The following is a 20881-nucleotide window of genomic DNA, read 5'->3' as shown; positions in this document are numbered from 1 at the left end:
AAGAAAATAGCGCAAGAGGCCAAAAATTTCAAGCCCTTCTGTAGATACGTAAAAGGAAAAAAACCTGCAAAAGAGGCGGTGGGACTGCTGGATGACCAGGGAAGAAAAGGGTACGTCAAGGAAGACAAACAAATTGCAGACAGACTAAATTCCTTCTTTGCGTCTGTCTTTATGAAGGAGGACATGGCAACAATACCAGAAGCAGTGAAAGTGTTCAAAGGAGTAATAAAGGACAGCCTCACCACAGTAGAAGTGGACTTTGCCAGATATACTACCAGATCGACAATCTTAAAAGTGACAAATCCCCTGGACCTGATGGAATTCACTTGAGAGTCTTAAAAGAACTGAAGGTTGAAATCGGAGAGCTTTTGCAAAAACTTGCTAACCTATCAATTAGAACTGGACAGATACCGGATGACTGGAAGATAGCGAACGTCACGCCAGTTTTCAAAAAAGGATCAAGAGGAGAACCGGGCAACTACAGACCTGTGAGTCTTACGTCTGTCCCTGGAAAGATGATTAAAGATAGCATAGTCCGGCACTTGGATACACACTACCTGATGAGAGGCAGTCAACATGGCTTCAGGAAAGGGAAATCATTTACTTCAATTGTTTGAGACCGTAAACAAACAAATTGATAGTGGAGAACCGGTGGACATAATATACTTGGACTTCCAGAAAGCGTTCGACAAGGTTCCACATGAAAAACTTTTCAGGAAACTACAAAGCCATGGAATAGAGGGAGATATACTAAGACGGATAGGCAAATGGCTGGAGAACAGAAAGTAGAGAGTGGGCATAAATGGGAAGTTCTCAGACTGGGAGAAAGTGACTAGCGGTGTGCCCCAGGGCTCGGTACTTGGGCCCATCTTATTTAATATTTTCATCAATGACCTAGAAGAAGGAACATCCAGTGAGATCATCAAGTTTGCAGACGACACAAAGCTATGCCGGGCAATCAGATTGCAGAAGGATAGCGAGGAACTCCAGAGTGACTTGTGTCAGTTAGAGAAATGGGCAGAGAAATGGCAGATGAAGTTTAATGTGGAAAAGTGCAAAGTAATGCATTTAGGCAGAAAGAACAAGGAACACGAGTATAGAATGTCAGGTGCAACTCTGGGTAAAAGCGAACAAGAAAAGGACCTAGGTGTACTGATAGATAGGACCCTGAAACCGTCGGCACAATGCACGGCAGCAGCAAAGAAAGAAAATAGAATGTTAGGCATGATAAAGAAAGGAATCACGAGTAGATTGGAGAAAGTTATAATGCCGCTTTATAGAGCAATGGTCAGACCACACTTGGAATACTGTGTCCAACATTGGTCTCCCAACCTAAAGAAGGATATAAAACTGCTGGAGAGGGTGCAGAGATGAGCAATGAAGCTAATAAAAGGTATGGAGAACTTGGAATATGAGGAACGACTTAAGAGACTGGGATTGTTCTCCCTTGAGAAAAGGAGACTGCGAGAGGATATGATCGAGACTTTCAAAATACTGAAAAGAATCGACAAAATAGAGAAGGAAAAAAATTTATTTTCAATGTCCAATGTGGAAAATCACCAGCAACACTGGAACTGCCAAGATGCACCTACAGGGAGTGAGGACCACCTGGAGGACAACCACAAGGAAGAAATGGGTGACACAGCAAGATCTGGAAACAGCAGAGGGAATCCACATGAAGACGAGTCCGGTGCAAGGAAGATGAGGGAAGATGGAAGTGCAAAGAGGACATGGACCTATGGCTGGAGAAATAAGAGAAGATAGAGAGGCTGCGGCTAGAGAGGCAAGAGAAGATAGAGAGGACAGCGCTCGTCGTGGGTGACTCCATCATCAGACAAGTCGACAGCCATATAGCGGGAGGAAGACAGGATCGGCTAGTGACCTGCCTACCAGGAGCCAAGGAAGAAGATATAGTGAGCCACATCGACAGTATGGAAGAGGAAGATACGGTGGTGGTGATCCATGTGGGGACAAACAATGTGAGCAACAGGAACTACAGCAGGGAAGGATTGAAGGACCAGTTCCGGATACTAGGAAGGAAGATAAAGACCAGAACACAGAGGATAGCGTTCTTGAAGATCCTGCCGGTACCCAGGGCCAATGAGAAGAGGCAGACGGAGCTGCAAGCAGTCAACGCATGTATGAGGTGCTGGTGTGAGGAAGGATTCCATTTAATGCGCAACTGGACAACATTCTGGGGGAAGAGCAAGCTATTCAGGATGGATGGCCTCCACCTCAGCGGAGATGGAAATTCAGAAGTTTTTAAACTAGGAAGAAGGGGAAAGCTGACAATTGACCAAGAGTTGATGGTTTGGGAACCGGTATACCCAGAGGATACTGTGCAGAAAGATAGCGAGGAAGACTCCCCGGATCATAGACAAGATAGAAATCTTGACTGATCAAAAATGACACAAGAGGGAAGAAATTGTAAGAAAGTAACAGACCGCAAGCTCAAGTGCATGTACACAAATGTAAGAAACCTAATAAATAAGATGGGGGAATTGGAAGCTATGGCACAAAAAAATAACCTTGACATCATCGGCGTCATGGAAACATGGTGGAATGAGGAAAATGCCTGGGACACTTTGCTACCAGTATACAAGCTATACCACAGAGACAGAGTAGGTCAAAAAAGTGGGGGTATTGCCCTATACATCAAAGAAGAAATTGAGTCTACAAGAGAGAACACGCCAGAAACAAAAAATAAGGTAGAGTCTCTATGGACCAAAATTCCAAGAAGAAAAGGAACGAAAACGAAGATCAGCATCTACTACTGACCCCCAGGGCAGTCCGAAGAAATTGATGGAGAGATGATGGACAAGATTAAATGCAACTGCAAGGGAAGCAATGCAGTTATCATGGGTGACTTCAATTATCGGGGGATTGACTGGAACCTATGCACCTCCGGCACCAAGTTCCTGGATGCTTCCTGGAACAACTTGTCAAGGAAAATACGAGAGGAAATGAAATTCTGGACTTAATTCTAAATGGACTACGAGACCAGTGCAAAGTGTAGAAGTAGAAGGGATGCTGGGAAGCAGTGATCACATTATTATCCGCTTCGACCTGGACACAGGAGTAAAACATCGATCCAGAACGTCGGCCATGGCACTGAACTTCCAAAAAGGGAATTACGAAGAGATGAAACTCATGGTGGAGAAGAAGAGAGTAATCAAGGAACTGAAAGGGGCTATAGCTGAACTGCTTCAACTAATAGCCAATCTGTCGATCAAATCGGGAAGGATTCCGGAAGATTGAAAAGTGGCGAATCTTCAAGAAAGATCTGGGATACTACATACTGGTGAGTCTGACCTCAGTACCGGGAAAGATGGTAGAGGCCACATCATTGATCACCTTGACGGACACAATCTGATGAGGACCAGCCAGCATGGCTTCAGCAAAGGAAGATCTTGCTTGATGAACCTGCTGCACTTCTTTGAGGGAGTAAATAGGCAGATAGATAAGGGCGAGCTGGCATTCGACAAGGTCCCGCATGAACGACTGCTTTGAAAAATTGCAAGCCATGGAATCGAGGGTGAAATACTCATGTGGATAAAAAACTGGTTGGCGGATAGGAAACAGAGTGGAAAAGCATCACGAGTGGAGTGCCGCAGGGTTCGGTGCTTGGACCCATGCTCTTCAACATATAAACAACCTGGAAATTGGTATGACGAGCGAAGTGATTAAATTTGCAGATGATACAAAGTTATTCAGAGTAGTGAAGACGCAGAAGGATTGTGAAGATCTGCAACGTGACATAACACGTTTGATAAATGGGCTGCGACATGGCAAATGAGGTTTAACATGGATAAGTGTAAGGTAATGCATGTCGGTAACAAAAATCTTATACACAAATACAGGATGTCTGGTGCGGTACTCGAAGAGATCCCCCAGGAAAGAGACTGAAGCCGTCCGCGCAATGCACGGGGGTAGCAAAAAGGGCGAACAGAATACTAGGAATGATTAAGAATGGGATCATGAGCAGATCAGAGAAGGTTATCATGCCGCTATACCGGAGTACGCCCCCACCTGGAATACTGCATCCAGCACTGGTCGCCGTACATGAAGGACTGCTCAAAAGGGTCCAGAGAAGAGCGACTAAAATGGTTAAGGGGCTGGAGGAGTTGCCGTACAGTGAGAGATTAGAGAAACTGGACCTCTTCTCCCTTGAAAAGAGGAGACTGAGAGGGGACATGATCGAAACATTCAAGATAATGAAGGGAATAAACTTAGATCAAGACAGGTTGTTCACCCTCTCCAAGGTAGAGAAAACGATAGGGCACTCTCTAAAGTGAAAATGGGATAGATTGCGTACAAATGTAAAGAAGTTCTTCACCCAGAGAGTGGTAGAAAACTGGAACGCTCTTCCAGAGGCTGTTATAAGGGAAAACACCCTCCAGGGATTCAAGATAAAGTTAGACAAGTTCCTGCTGAACTGAATCCTACTACACAGGTAAGGCTAGTCTCAGTTAGGGCACTGGTCTTTGACTTAAGGGTCGCCGCGTGAGCGGACTGCTGGGCACGATGGACCCTGTTCTGACCCAGCAGCGGCAATTCTTATGTTCAGTATTTTCCTTTCTCATGCTAATGAGTCTCCTACATATACCTTGGATGAAAAGGCACTTTCTTTTATTTGTTTTCTTTCTGAATTCTTGAGAATGGTGCAACATTTACTTTTGAATATCGTACCATGTTCCCTTTGTAAAATCACCTTCATAGTATCCACCTTTTTCTCAAAATTTATTATTTATTTAAAAATTTATATACCACATCCAACTATGCGGTTTCCATATGACAAACATAGAATCTTGTTTCCCTCCGATTATCACGTATAACATAGACCAGGGGTAGGGAATCCTTGAGAGCCGTATTCCAGTCGGGTTTTCAGGATTTCCCCAATGAATATGCATGAGATCTATTTGCATGCACTGCTTTCAATGCATATTCATTGGGGAAATCCTGAAAACCCGACTGGAATACGGCTCTCGAGGACCTGAGTTCCCTACCCCTGACAGACATATCAAGATAACATCGTTAATCATCCCTGTTAGTTCTTAAAATAAAAAATGTTCATATTTGAGGCTGCAGATGACTGCCTCAGTACTGGGGTCTGATTCATTTATTTATATTGCTTACCATGACCAAATTAGTTCATTGGTAAGAACATGTTTCTATAGGTTAAGATTAATTAGATCTCTTTCTGCATTCCTCGATAAATCATCACTAAATATTTTATTACATTCTCTGGTCATCTCTAAAATCGACTATTGTAATGCCCTATACAAAGGGATTACCTTAAAAGAAACATGTAGATTACAAATTCTCCAAAACATCGCAATAAAAATTATTATGAACAGGAAAAAATTTGATCACGTAACCCCACTGCTGATGGAAAATCATTGGTTACCGGTAAACCATAGAATTACTTATAAAATAGCTTTACTGACACATAAGATATTAGTAAATAAAGCCCCAGTATTTTTAGAAAGATTCTTAATACCATACACGCCTGTAAAATCTCTCAGATCAGAAGAAAAATCCTTGCTGGTAACTCCCTCACTAAAAATTATTTACTCAAGGAGGGATATAATCTTTTCTGTCACAGTTCCACAAATTTGGAACTCTCTTAATCTCAAATATAAGAGAAGAAAAATTACTTACTAAATTCAAAGGCTTACTAAAAAGCTGGCTGTTTAGGGATGCCTTTAACTGATCTTTCTTAATCACATTACTTCTTTCCTTGAACTTATCTGGACAAAGGTACACTGTTAAGTAGAAATTAAGTGGGTACCGTCCCTTAACCTTCTGTTTCCTTACCCACCCTTTCATTTATTTTTATATTGTATTTAATCCATTTTTTTTCTCCCTCATTTTCTGTAGAGTTTTTACGTCATAATTGTTTTTAATGCCCTGTTTGGTGTAAATTTTTTTATTTTTAATTTACCTACTTTTAATTTTGTAAATCGCATTGGATTTGGATACTGTGATTATATCAAATATTATAATAAACTTGAAACTATATATGTGTAATCTTGGATGTAGAAATGCTCCCATTTACGGAGGAAAGAGACTAGAAAAAGTGGAGGTTAAGCATGTTAGACAAGCATTGCCATCATAAGACCACGACTAAGCCCTCACCTTGAGCACTGGAACAGGCAGAAGTTTAGTTAGAAAAAGGTGTTAGAATATCAGAGTTGTCAGCTGCCAGTTCCAGCCTAGTCTGAACTGGTCCTTCACCAGAAAAGAGAAACAAAAGGACAATGTTACAAAATTTTTACTTTAAAAATTTAAATTCTGCCTTAGCCTCTTCTAATTGTTCATTTACAGATAGAAAGGAATTTGTAGCTTGAACTATTTGGATTCATAGCATTGAGATATTAATTTGTGCCTCATTTAAGTCCTTGGTAAAATTTAGCTGGAAAAAATATAAGAAAGGTATTAGAAGTTGTCAGCTGCCAGTTTCAGCCAAATCTGAACTGGTCCTTCACCAGAGCAGATACTGACAAGAAAGAGAAGTAAAAGGACAAAGTTACAAAAAGTAAAGTTGTTACCAGGGACATATGTGGGTGTCTTAAATGAGGGATTGCTTAACTTAGTACTACATCCAAAACAGAGTTGGATTGTCTAGCAGTCTTTTCTGAGTAGATCAAACTTTAAAACATAAATAGGGAGAATTGTTGGACATGAGTGGAGGAGAGGAGCGAGGGAGAAATATTGGATGTTGTGGTGGAGAGGGAGGGGTGGAACAGATGGAAAGGGATACATGGAGGGAAGGGAGGAAGAAATGCAGCATGATGTTGGAGAGGGTTGATAGAAGGAGAAATGTGCATGGGTCTGGTGCGGAGAGACAAAATATGCTATATAGATTAGAAGCCAGGGCACAAGAGAGAGAAATGTTGGATTTGGCAGTAGAGTGGTGGTTCTTTGAATCCCTTTGTAGCATGGGAGAGAATGAGAGAGAGGGAGACATGTTGCACATTGGAGGAGAGAGAGAGGAAGAAATGCAGAAGACAGGAAAGCAGAAAAAAAGAGAAACTGGAACTGACTTGACTGAAATATGTTAGCTTTGGGAAATGTATATAGCAGATGTCTTTGTATTCTGTTCAACAGATAGAAACATAGAAACATAGAAAGATGACGGCAGATAAGGGCTACAGCCCATCAAGTCTGCCCATACCATTGACCCCCTTTTAAGTCTACTGGCCCCCTTAACTCTACTGACCTGCTCTATTAAGTCTATATCCTAGCGACCCTATTTATTGGTATGACTCCCGGAGTGATCCCACATAGGTATCCCATTTATTCTTGAAGTCTGGGATACTGCGGGCCTCGATCACCTGTACTGGAAGCTTGTTCCAATGCTCTATCACTCGTTCCGTGAAGAAGTACTTCCTGACGTCTCCACAAAACTTCCCTCCCCTGAGTTTGAGCGGATGTCCTCTTGTGTTCGAGGGTCTTTTGAGAAGAAAGATATCATCTTCCACCTCGACCCGTCCCGTGATGTACTTAAATGTCTCAATCGTGTCTCCCCTCTCCCTACGCTCGAGACCCTACGGGTCTCTCATTCTCTTCGTACGAGAGACCCTTTAGCCCCGAGACCATCCTGGTGGCCATCCGCTGAACCGACTCAATTCTGAGCACATCTTTACGGTAATGTGGCCTCCAAAATTGCACACAGTATTCCAGATGAGGTCTCACCATGGCTCTGTATAATGGCATCATGACCTCAGGCTTCCTGTTGACGAAACTTCTCTTGATACAACCCATCATCTGCCGTGCCTTAGATGAAGCCTTCTCCACTTGAGTAGCAGTCTTCATGTCTGCACTGATGATCACTCCCAAGTCTCGTTCTGCTGTAGTCTTGGTCAAAGTTTCTCCATTCAGGACTACAGCAGAACGAGACTTGGGAGTGATCATGGGAGATGTACACAGAGGATCTCTAATCACAAAATAATGATATATATTGAAGAACTAAGGCCTGCACTGGGCAGACTTGCACAGTCTGTGACCCGTATATGGCCATTCAATTGAGGATGGGCTGGGATGGTTTAGATGAGGTGGAGTGAGCTTTGACGGAGACTCCAGTAGATAGAACCAGTCTGTGTGTGACTTTGGTTGTGAGAGGAGCTGGAGAGAGAGCTGCAACTGAGAAACAGAGGCCTGTGGAAGGTGGAAGCTAGGCCTAGCTCTGTGCCCCAGGGAAGGTCCCAGTTTGGAGGGCCTACTATGGAAGGAAGGAGGGAACCAGATGGTGAAAAGCCTGGGCCATCAGGCTGGAGGAGGCCAGGAGAGCCAGACCCCAGAGCTCCTAAAGGAAGGGTTCCTGTTCCAGAGTTGACACCAAGGAGCATGAAGGTACAACAAGGGTCTGGGAGTTGGAGGTGGAGATGGGCAGGCAGAAAGCCCCAGTGGTGGAGGATATTTTCAGTGGGGAGGAGGAGTTGGAGAAGGACATGAATTTGGCCATAAGAGCCATACTAACAGTTAAGGAAATGGCTGGACTGGAGAAAAAAGCTGCAGGACTTACAAAAGAAACAATGTATGGTGTCCACTCTGTATAAGCTGGCTCCAGAGGAGCAAAAGAAAAAGTATAAGAAGGAACAGCAATATCTTCAGTAGCAGGTGGAGAACTGCATAACAGAAATGGCTGTTATCACAAAAGATGTGTCCAACCCCTGAAGTGTATCGGAACAGAGAGGGAATGGCAGGGTTGCAGGGACACCAGGGGAAATTACAAACAGCAGTTTCTACAAAAGAACCCTGTGCAGAAGCAGGACAGTTAAAAGGGGTGCAAGAAATTCCCACAGCAGTGGAAGAAAAAGTTACCACAGAGGCTACTGGAGAAAAGTTGGGAGACAGCCTGGATTGGTACAGCTGGAGAAAGAGTGTAGTCACAACAGAAACCGGAGTGGAGGAGGGGCGGATAAAGGAGCGCAGGAAGAAGAAAGCCACACAAAGAGTGGAACAAGCAGGGACTGAGAAACCACAAACAGAGCTTGAGCTACCACAAACTTTAATAAAAGCACCTGAGGGAGTACTGGAACAGCAGGTAGCTGAGAATAGTTTGTCCAGTAACTTGCTACAATTCTTCGAAGAGGAGGAAGAATGTGGTTTGGCAGCAGCAGGGAATGGAAACACCTGAGCTCTAGCTGCAATGAATATCCCAGTTAATGGGAGTAGGGCAAAATGTAGCTCAGGGGAGGAGTTCCCAAGAACTGGTAGGTGAAATTGTTTGTGTGATTGAGAATATGACTGAGAAAGAGGTGGAGTCTTCTCTGAGCTGTGCTGAGGGAACTCAGCCTAATTCAAAGTGCAGAGTACAGCAGAGAGGTGTTTCCAGTGTGTTGGAAGAAGTGGAGTGGAGTCAGAAGCTGGAACCTGAGAATCTACAGAAAGAAGTACAGCAGGAGGTGGCTGCAGGTGATGGAGCAGTGCTGCCGCAAGGGCAGCAAGGGACAAAGCAAGTTTTGCCTTGTTCTAAAGAACTGCAGTTGAGAGAACTGAATGCAAGGCAGTTTGAAGTAGGACATGTCCCTATGGATGTAAATGGGGTGTTGGGGAGGGAGTAGGAGATGGTGGGGGATCTGATGGTAATGGGCATGGTGCCCGGAAAGGGGTTAAAAGGGGAATATCTTTTGCAGATGTGGCTGGGGGATTGGGGCAGGGGGAATGCACAAGGGGAGAGTGGGGGGAGGAGGGAGGATGGTAGAGGGAATGGTAATGGTGGTGGGGTGGAGCAGTGGGGAGGGGTGGGGGTGAGGTGGTAATTTCAAGTGAAGAAATGTGGTTCAGTTGAAGTGGGTGGGGGTTGGGAATATGCCAACAAGGGACAGGGTGTTGAGAATGGTTCTGAGGTTGGGCTTCATCCCTGAGGACCTGTATGTCTGTATTCACCCAGTAATGGTTCCGGAGTATGACATCGGTTTCCAGAGACAGAGGGGTTTGGAGTTATTTTGGGAAAAATATGAGGGGGGAGGGGGAGGGAGCAGTGGGCAGAATTTAAAGCCTTATCTGTGAGTAAACCTGACCTTGTGCAAATGACAGTGTTGGTGAGAAATTAGTCCATCCCCAGTTCAGAACTGACATACAGGTTGAACCATTAGTGAAGATCATGGACCCAATTAGGGTCTGGGCTGGTGGATGGACGGCCAGCGTGAAGCTAAGTCAAGGGGGTAATGTGATACAGCATGTTCCACCGGTGGCATACATTGGAAGAGAGCGCATCCAATGTTTTTATAAGGGGCAGCCCAGGGTATGTTTTCGAAATGGATCATTTAGGCATCTAAGTATGGTGTATCCTACTTTGATGTGTGTAAAATGTGGAGAAAAGGGGCATATTGGGGAGGAGTGTGACCTCATTCGGTGCAACTTGTGTGGATGTCTGGGACACATGCTCAGCAAGTGTCCAAAGGCTGCACATAACAGGTGGCGGGAAGATGAAGAGGGGAGGGAGGAAGATGATGGGGGAGGGGAGGAACCTCAGGAGTGAGGCCAGGAAGAGAAACAGGATCAGGAGGGTGGTCAGGAAGATAGCCAGGAAAGGATGGGGCAGGATGTAGGGCTGGTGCAGAAATCAGGGGGAGGGGGATAGAGAGGGTGGGGGTGGGGATGAGGGTGCATGGGAAATGGTACGTAGTAAGAAGGTGGGGAAACACCAGAGGAAAAGAAGGGGGGATAGGGTTGAGAATACTAATAGGTTTAGTGTATTGACACTAGAGGAAGAGAATGGAGGTGGGGTGTCCCAGGAGAGGAAGGAGAAAAGAGGTAGGGAGGGAGGGCAGCGGTTTACACACAGGTACTTCAAAATAGGAGATACTGGAAAGCAGAAGATGGATAGGACTAGGTGGGAAGAAGAAGGGGGAAGGGAATGGAACAGAAGGTAGATGGGCCAGGATATGGGTAGGAGAAGGGGAGCAGAGTAGAAACTGAATGGAACTACAGGTGAGGTAAATAAAGCAGAAGATGACTAAGCAGGAGGACAGATCAGAGGATGAAAATGAGGCTGGGCTAGGGTGGGCACAGAGTAGAAGATGACTGAGGATAGGGATGACTAGTGATGGAATGGGGAGAGTGTTGGAGCGAAGAGCAGGGAATTATGATAGGAGATATGGATTGGGAATTTCAAGGGTATGAGTGGGGGAAATTGATGGTAAAATGAATGAGGGGGTAAATGAAGGGTAAATGAGAGATATGAGAAGGTGGCCAAGAAAAGAGGATGGCATGGGGAAAGGTTGAGAGTGGAGAGAGGAGAAGAGGCATTGAAAAGGGATGGGGTTGAATGAGGGTGGAAGTGGAGTTAAAAGATGGGGTATAGGGTAAGAGACAGAAGAATGACCTTGGAGGCAAGGGAAAGGAGAGACAACACTAATAGGATGATGAGCTGGGGCTGATAGGGTGATGAGATGAAGTGGGGGGTAAATGAGGGCTAAAATGGCACAGAGGTTGGGAAGGGGGACTAAAGAAATGGGGAAAGGGGGACTAAAGAAATGGGAAAAGGTGGAGGCAGGGGTGAAACTGGTGTGAGGCAGGGAAAGTGAGGCGGGGATGAAGTGGCGGACACAAAACCAAAAGTTGGTCCAGGACACCACAGCCTCTTGAGCTGGCAAGGATAGCCCCCCCAACTTCCTATGCCTTATCTAAGATTCCTGATGAGATCGGTTCTGAGGTGGAACAGAGGAGCTAAAAAAAACCCTTCAAATATTATGTGGGTCCCACTAGCTGAATAATCTTTTTATGCAGTTTAGAGGAGAAGTTATCAAAAAAGGCTACCATTAAGATGTTATTTTATTGTTAATAAAAACATAAGAACATAAGCAATGCTGCTGGGTCAGACCTGAGGTCCATCGTGCCCAACAGTCCGCTCACGCGGCGGCACAACAGGTCCGGGACCTGTGCAGTAATCCTCTATCTATACCCCTCTATCCCCTTTTCCAGCAGGAAATTGTCCAATCCTTTCTTGAACCTCAGTACCGTACTCTGCCCTATTACACTCTCTCGAAGTGCATTACCGTTGTCCACCACACGTTGGGTAAAGAAGAACTTCCTAGCATTCGTTTTGAATCTGTCCCCTTTCAACTTTTCTGAATGCCCTCTTGTTCTTTTATTTTTTGAAAGTTTGAAGAATCTGTCCCTCTCTACTCTCTCTATGCCCTTCATGATCTTGTAAGTCTCTATCATATCCCCTCTAAGTCTCCTCTTCTCCAGGGAAAAGAGACCCAGTTTCTCCAATCTCTCAGTGTATGAAAGGTTTTCCATCCCCTTTATCAGATGCGTCGCTCTCCTCTGAACCCTCTCGAGTAACGCCATGTCCTTCTTAAGGTATTGTGACCAATATTGGTCGCAGTACTCCAGATGCGGACGCACCATTGCCCAATACAATGGTAGGATTACTTCTTTCGTTCTGGTTGTAATACCCTTCTTGATTATGCCTAGCATTCTGTTTGCCTTCTTAGCGGCCGTTGTGCACTGTGCCGTCAGCTTCATTGTTATGTCCACCATTACCCCCAAGTCCCTTTCTTGGGTACTCTCATTTAATAACATCCCTCCCATCGTATAGTTGTACCTCGGGTTTCTGTTTCCCACATGTAATACTTTAGATTTCTCAATGTTGAACTTCATCTGCCATCTCATCGCCCATTCCCCTAGTTTATTCAAGTCCCTTTGCAATTCTTTGCAGTCCTCTTTAGTCCGAGCTCCACTAAATAGTTTGGTGTCATCCGCAAATTTTATTATCTCACACTTAGCCCCTGTTTCTAGATCATTTATGAATATATTAAATAGCAGCGGCCCGAGCCCCGCAGGACCCTACTCGTGACCCTCCTCCAGTCCGAGTAGTGGCCCTTCACTCCTACCCTCTGTTTCCTACCTACCAACCAGTTTCTGATCCATCTATGTACATCTCCTTCCACCCCATGGTTCTTCAGTTTCCGGAGTAGGCGTTCATGGGGCACCTTGTCAAAGGCATTTTGGAAATCTAGATATATGTCTTTGGGGTCTCCTTTGTCCATCCATTTGTTAATTCCTTCAAAGAAGTGCAATAAGTTAGTTAGGCACGATCTCCCCTTGCAGAAACCATGTTGGCTGGTTATCAGAAGTTCGTTTCTTTCAAAATGTTCATAAATGTTGTCTTTTATCAGTGCTTCCGCCATTTTCCCCAGAACCAAGGTCAGACTCACCGGTCTGTAGTTTCCCGGGTCACCTCTTGATCCCTTTTTAAAGATGGGCGTAATGTTGGCTATCTTCCAGTCCTCCGGGATCACGCCCGTTTTTAGGGATAGATTGCAAATTTGCTGCAGTAGATCCGCTATCTCCTCCTTTAATTCCTTCAGAACCCTTGGATGGATTCTGTCCGGACCCGGGGATTTGTCAGTTTTTAGTTTTTCTCTCTGCCTGCGTACATCTTCAAGGCTCACTTCCATGGATGTTAATCTTTCTGCTTGATTTCCATTGAAGAATTGCTCAGGTTCCGGTATGTTGGATGTGTCTTCGTTTGTAAATACAGACGAAAAGAACATGTTAAGTCTTTCTGCCACTTCTTTCTCCTCCTTCACCACTCCCTTCCTGTCTCCATCGTCCAGCGATCCCACCTCCTCCCTAGCCAGTTGCTTCCCTTTAACATATCTAAAGAACGGTTTGAAATTTCGTGCTTCCCTGGCTAGCCTCTCTTCATGCTCTCTTTTGGCTTTTCGAACCACGCGGTGACATTCTTTTTGATATTTCCTGTGCTCTTTCCAGTTCCCCTCAGTTTTGTCCTTTTTCCATTTCCTGAATGAATTTTTTTTAATTGCCTATCGCTTCCTTCACTATTTTAGTTATCCATGTCGGGTCTTTTGTTCAACTCTTTTTGCACCCCTTTCTGAATCTGGGGATATAAAGATTTTGTGCCTTGCTCACCATGTTCTTGAGAAAAGACCATTTGCCATTTTTTGGAAGTGTTCCTAAGTTTCTTCCTTACCATTTCTCTCATTGCTTCGTAGTTTCCTTTCCTGAAGTTGAAAGTTGTCGCTATGGTTCTCTTTCCTTTCGGTATTCCTACCTCATCCTTGAACTTGATCATGTTATGATCGCTGTTTCCCAACGGTACCACTACCTCTACTTCCTTTGCAGGTCCCCTTAACCCATTTAGGATTAGATCCAGAGTGGCATTTCCTCTCGTTGGTTCTCTAACAAGCTGCTCCATGAAACAATCTTGTATAGCCTCCAAGAATTCTGTCTTCCTAGCGCATTTTGAGCTTTCAAGACTCCAGTCTATCCTGGGGTAGTTGAAGTCTCCCATAATAACCGTGTTACCGCTTTTGCATTCTCGCTTCATCTCGGCTTCCATTTCTTCATCGATATCTCCGGTTTGCCCGGGTGGATGATAGTATAGGCCCATCTTTATTTCATGCCCTTTCCTTCCTTGTATTTTAACCCATAGTGATTCCAGCTTGTTGGTCATCTCTGCTGTGTCCATTTTTGTCGATTGTATGCTTTCTTTTATGTGTAGGGCTATTCCACCTCCTTTCTGACCTGACCTGTCCTGGCGATAGAGCTTGTATCCCGGCAGTGCTGTATCCAATTTGTTTTCTTCATTCCACCACATTTCAGAGACTCCAATGATGTCTATGTCCTCTGCATTGGCCATGGCTTTTAATTCCCCCATTTTGTTTCTTAGGCTCCTTGCATTAGTATATATGCAATTTAGATCCTGGTATTTTCTTGTCTTCATTTCCTTTCCCAGTGCTTCGGTCTTTAGTTTCTTCTCTTTTGTTACAATCCTTCTAACCTCCTCTTCTGGGTTAGTCGACTCCTGTAATTTGTCCATTGTTTCTTCCCAGCCTTTTTTCCCCTCGGTATCTTCACGGGATACCTTCTTGGTCGACTGTCGGCTTTCCCCTTCTTCTTAGTTTAAAGCCTGTTCTATTCCTCTCCTGATATTGTTTGCTAGAAGTCTTGTTCCCGCCGCACTCAGATGCAGTCCATCTCTCCTGTAGAGCTTGCTCTTGCCCCAGAACTTTGCCAAGTTCCTCACGAAGTGGAACCCTTCTTCCTCACACCATCTCCTCATCCATGCATTTATTGATTATAGTTCCTCCTGCCTTTTCACATCTGCCCTCAGTACTGGTAGGATCTCTGAGAACGCTATCTTCTGGGTCCTCATCTTCAGCTTCCTTCCCAGAATCTTGAACTGTTCTATCAGCGTGCTTCTTCTGTAGTCTCTCCTGCTGACATTGTTCATCCCAATGTGGATCGTTACTGTGGCCTCTTCCATCTCCGCTCCTTCCAGGATCTTTCCAATTTTATCCACGATGTCCATGGTTCTCACTCCTGGGAGGCAGGTCACCAGTCGATCCTCTCTCCCTCCTGCTATGTGGCTGTCCACATGCCTCAGGATCGAGTCTCCCACTAGGATCGCTGACTTTCCCTTCTTTAGGTTTCGCTTCGGTCTCAGTTCAATGTCCTCAGTGTGCTTCGCTGCTTCCTCTCCTGGGCATCGACTAGCCATTTTCTCCCCTTTGTGTGATGTTCCTCTGTGGGTGTCTTCTATGAGGTCATCTGCTTCTTGTTCTCCCTTCCATGTTGGTGTTGGTGTAACTTCATCGTTCATCTGAAGTTCGTTTTCTTCCACTCTCCTCCTGTAGGCTTCCTCAATGAATTTCTCGAGTTTCCTGACCTCCTCCTCAATGTGTCTCTTATTCGTGAAGTCTATAGCTGTCCTTATTGGGTCCTCTGTAGTGTGAAGTCCTTCTAGCTCCTGTATCTTGTCCTCTAGTCGCTTTACTTCCTTCTTCAAGCTTTCCAGCTCCTGGCACCGACCGCATACATATGACAGTCTGTGCAGAACACTGGAAAGCTCATCTTCTGGTTTCCCTCTGCTTCCATTGTCATTCTCTCTCTCTCTCTGCCTGCTGCTGGTGTCCTCTCTCTGCCTGCTTGCTGTCCTTCCCTGATGTCCTTGGGTGTAGTGACCTGGCCCTTCTTGAGGCCCTTCGCAAAGGCGCTCTCGCTAAGTAGAGCGCCTTTGCCGATCACCTTCGCTGCTCGCCGAACAGCCGCACGTTGGCTTCTCCCCTTTTAAGGGGGAGCTTCGAGTCTGCTTCGGGTGATGTCAGGGAGTGGGCGGAGCTACCACTCGCCTCAACCCCTCACCCACTGCCTTCTCTCTGCTCCCTCGTGCCTTCTTCGGTGGATTTTCTCCTCTCTCCCTCCTCTGCCTGACTTCACCTGCCTGCCCCGAACTCAGGCAAGCTGGATCTTCTGAATTATTAGTAACTAGGTCCCATTGCATAAAATAGAACATGCTAAATACAGTGGTAAAATAGCACATCTTAATAGTAGCCCAAGTTCTGACAACTGCACCCCTAAATTGTTTGTTATGCCCCAGTGAATGACTAGCTTTCTTATTGTAATCTTTAATGAACTACCCTATTTCCTGGAAAATAAGAAACTGTTTTATATTAATTTTGGGCCCCTAAAAAGGCACTAGATCTTATTTTCAAGGATGTCTTATTTTTTTCATGTACAATGATCATCTCTCTCTTCGTCTCCTCCACCCCAATTCTTCCTATTTCCTTTCTCTCCCCTCTCACCCATAAGAACATAAGAATTGCCGCTACTGGGTCAGACCAGTGGTCCATCGTGCCCAGCAGGCCGCTCACATGTCCCTTGTGAAGTATCTTTCTGTTCCTCCCTCCCATCTCTTGTGCAGTAGAACCCTTGCAGCTTCTATCCATCCCTCCCGTCCTTTGTGCAGAACCCTTGCAGCTTCTATCCCTCCCTCCCTCCCATCCCTTGTTGCTGCCGACACTGCCGGTTTGTTATAAGGTATTTATTTCGGTCTCGCAGTTCGGATGAGAGGGAGATATGGGTCAGGTTGTGGGTTGGGGGTGGGAAGCGCTGCTGCTGTTTGGGGAAATACTGTAGATGACTGGGAATGGTAGAATATAATTAATGCATTTTATTGTATTGTATAAACTTGCCTAAACTTACACATGTCAGAAGCTTTAAAATTAGGTTGCTATTCTATAGGATCATGCCTAAGTGCTATAGTCTGCCACGTGAAGTAACTGGTTGTCTATAACTTCAGATGCACTAATTTGGGTTTATATTAGTATTTTATAATGGTATTTTAGTGCACAGATGATGTTATAAAATTGGTGCTCAGTACATAGTACTGGCACGTCTAAATAGAGGTGCCAAGATGCCAAGTTATAGAATTGCTCCCACTATGTTATCCTACCCACACCATGCTCCTTTGAAATCTGTGTATGTTGTGGATATACAGTACATATATAATTAAAATCTTTGCTTACATGCGTATGTCTACTTACTTGTGAAAGCTAACTTTCTACATGTGTAAATACCTCCTAATCCTAATATGCAGTATTAATTAAACATGTGTTTGCACATTCCAGACAAAAATCAGCTAGAGTAATAAATTTTGAAGAGTTTAAAAAGGCCTTAGAGGAGTTGGCAGCAAAGAGGTTTAAAGGCAAAAGTAAAGAGGAAGCCTTTGATGCAATATGCCACCTTATTGCTGGAAAAGAACCAGCCAGTCTTGGAGTAACTGTAAGTAATTTAATTTATCCTTTCACTAATTTCTGCAAACTGAAAATTTATTGAACCTGAAGAATATCTGTTTTGTTTTAGGAAATACTCCAAACATCTGAAACAAAATCTCATCTAATTGAAAGAGCATCTGCTACAAGATCTTTCTCCTCCTAGTAGTTAATTTTGGAAAAATAAAACATAGGGGTTGATATTCAAGCCGGCAGTGCTCTATATTTTGCTGACTACCACTTAGTGCCCCTTCCTATGTCCTTAGTGCCCTAGTGCCTCCTTCCTATGTCCTTAGTGCCCCTTCCTATATCCTTAGTGCCTCCAGTGTCTCCTTCCCATGTCCTTAGTGCCCCCAGTTCCTTCTTCCTATGTCCTTAGTGCCCCTTCCCATGTCCTTAGTGCCCCCAGTGCCTCCTTCCTATGTCTTTAGTGCCCCTTCCCATGTCCTTAGTGCCCCAGTGCCTCCTTCCTATGTCCTTAGTGCCCCCAGTGCCTCCTTCCCATGTCCTTAGTGCCCCAGTGCCTCCTGTGACACACTTATCCCTTGCTCTAACCAGCAGAGGGATTAGGTGTGTTGAGTTCTGGCCTGTCGGCGTGGCCTCCTCAGGTTGGAGGAAGGCTTTTCAGGTTATAACAGACCTAGGCGTCTGCCTAGTCTGCCAGGCCACACTGAGAGTAGCTTGTAAAGAGAAGACCACACAGGTAAGTCTTGTTACAAAAGAACGTTCTTGTTCTTTATTGAACCCGGGTGTCTGAATACCATCAGCCACCCGCATGTCATGGCAAAAAATATAAAACACAAAGTAGCTTGCAGATGTCAAAATGGCGTGCTACAAATGCCACATACAGTTCAATACCCTGGACTTTTCAGCCTAAATACAGTCCTCTTCACCAGGGGTAAAGGTAAATGAAAAATATCAGGAAAATAAACTTTCAAACTTTGCACACCTTGTGAACACAGCCAGAGTAATTACAGTTCCCAAACCTAGCAATGAATTTCTCAACCATCTCAGCTTACCTAGCTGAGACATGGATAGGTTTTGCAGAGCAGGCTTCACAGCTCGTTACTATCAGCTGGGCTTCCGAACCGACGGAATATAGCATGACATTAGGTAAGCTGTGAACTTTACTTAGGTTTTCACATGGAGCTTTCACACCCCTACAGATAAAGTTCCTTGAACAAACAATGCTCTCCGGGCAGTCATACAGTGTAGCGGAGAGATTTTCCTGTTCTTCCCCTAATCACTGTCAGCTGGGCTTGAGTTACGGGAGCCAGCACAAGCACAGCCTTGCTTCCTTCCCCTTAGCAACTAACCTCCATGTCAGTGGGGAAATAGCCAGCTTCCAGCAGTGGTTCAGAGACGTCCATAGCCTCTGTCTGCTCAGCCGCTTCTGGAGTGGAGCTGAGGTAGTCCTCGGTCATCTCCACGTCCTCCCTGCTGTGGGTTGGAGGAGAGAGACTACTCCCCTCATCTGCTTCCAAGCCTTGCTGCTTCTGCCGCTGCCTGAGCTCGTTAGCTCTAGCCCCGTCCCGGCTCTCCCTGCTCTCCTTTACTGAGATCCCATACTCTGTTTTTATGTTAGTTAAAGCCCCACCCCTCTCTCCTAGGAGGAGCTGTGTTAGGCAGGAAATCCCTAGGGAAATAATCCAGGTTTCTCCTAGGCTGGTAATGAACATACCTTCCAGCATTGGGACTCCACTTCTCAATAAGAGTCCTATCAGGCTTTCTAGAGTACCTGTCCTGAGAGGGTGCTCTCTGCTGGATGTACCTATGTTCCTGTCTCTCCTGCCCTACCTCACTGTCTGAGGGGTAGTCAGCCAAAACCAAACTTTTACTTTTAACCTGGTCAGCCCTTCTGAACAGGGACCGTGTTTTGCTTTTATCCCTTACAGGGACAAAGCTGGCCACAGGTTTGTCACACTCCTTCCTATGTCCTTAGTGCCCCTTCCTATGTCCTTAATGCCCCCAGTGCCTCCTTCCTATGTCCTTAGTGCCCCCTTCATTAAGGTCTTCATTAAGGCCTCGCTCTGTGATGTAATTTAATTAGGCTTGTATTCAGCATTTAGGCAGGAAAGCCGTTAGTATACGCTGATGAGGAAAAAGAATATGCAGCTTCACAAATGAATCATTAAAACAGGAGTGAAAGAGCAAAAGCTGAGCAGGCAGTTTAAGTCAGAGAGGAGTAAGGGCGGCAAAACCAAGGAGAGTTCAGCTGAAAATAAAAAGAGATATTCCAAGAAAGTCAGAAAGTACTCATCGGAGAAGGCAGTATGGCGGCGTAGGACCACATGTTGGAGAGATCTTGAGCAGAGTAGCAGGATACACAGAAGTTTTAAGAGGAGGATATTCCTTGTGTTCGAATTTGATTGAGGTACTTCTGTAGTTGATCTGGAGAATCGAAGGTGCAGGGTAACAGTCATTCTGGCTGGGTATTGAAGACCGTAACATGCCCCCCAAGATTTCAAATGAGCCCTCATTTCCAGGAAAGATTTCCTTTTTTTGGCTGTCATTTTAGCCAGATCTGGAACAATGAGAATTCTTTTCCCTGCAAATTGGAGGCTGGTAATTTGAAGTGCTTGAGGGAAGCGGAGCAGTTTAGCCACTATGGGTCTAGGATGGGTCAGACCCTGCTTGAGAAATGAAGGAGTCTGTGTGCTTGCTCAAATTGCAGTGGGAGATCCATTGAAAGATTAAGAAGTGCAGGGAGCTGTTCCACCAGAAATTTAGTGAAATCCAATCCTTCTGAGCTTTCTGGGAGACCAATAATTCATATATTATTTCTCCTGCTTCTGTTAGAAAGGTCCTCAATTTCTTGTTCCAGTTGCTTTAATTTTAGTTGAGTTTGATCTTCAAATTGAGCTGCTAAGAGTGCAGCCGTGTCAGCTCTAGTTTCTAAAGCATCAACTCTGGTTTGGCAAGCTTGAAGAGAAGCAGTTAGAGAGGATAAATCCTGTTTGAGATCGCAGGTCACCTCATAATGCTTAGTAATAAGATCTTTGAGAGGTTGAAGTTCCTCAAGCATTATATCTGATGCTGATGCCATTTGCTTGCTGGCAGAGGATTTTTCAGGAGAAGGAGGGTCATGCTTCTGGCGTTTTGAGACTGATGGAATATTTGGAAGCTCTGCTTTGGTAAACTTGTTCCCTGACATTTCCAAATGCAGGCGTAGTATTATTTTCAGGAAAAATTTAAGCAGAGATAGGTGCTCAAGCCAATTTTCTAGAGCTGTAGAGGAGAGATAGCTTTATGCAGCCATCTTGGTTCTCATCTCAATGGCGCCCCCCAGAGAAAGAATTTTATATTGAACTCTAAGACCCATAGGCAGCCAGTGCAGTTCTTTT

At 44.9% G+C, this 20881-nt stretch overlaps 1 protein-coding gene across 1 annotated transcript in view; it reads left to right on the top strand.

Moving 5' to 3' along the window:
• The window catches only part of LOC117359305 (tubulin polymerization-promoting protein family member 3-like), a 336205-nt gene that overhangs the window by 275292 nt on the left and 40032 nt on the right, over positions 1-20881 (top strand). The window contains exon 3 of the mRNA XM_033941842.1: positions 17394-17547. Coding sequence (XP_033797733.1) covers positions 17394-17547 — 154 coding nt within the window. The remainder of the gene's footprint in view (positions 1-17393; positions 17548-20881) is intronic.

Source organism: Geotrypetes seraphini, chromosome 4, assembly GCF_902459505.1.
Source record: "Geotrypetes seraphini chromosome 4, aGeoSer1.1, whole genome shotgun sequence".
In the NCBI taxonomy this organism is placed as follows: Eukaryota; Metazoa; Chordata; class Amphibia; order Gymnophiona; family Dermophiidae; genus Geotrypetes; species Geotrypetes seraphini.
The sequence above is the reverse complement of the archived record's forward strand: the minus strand, read 5'-3'. Positions and strand labels throughout refer to the sequence as shown.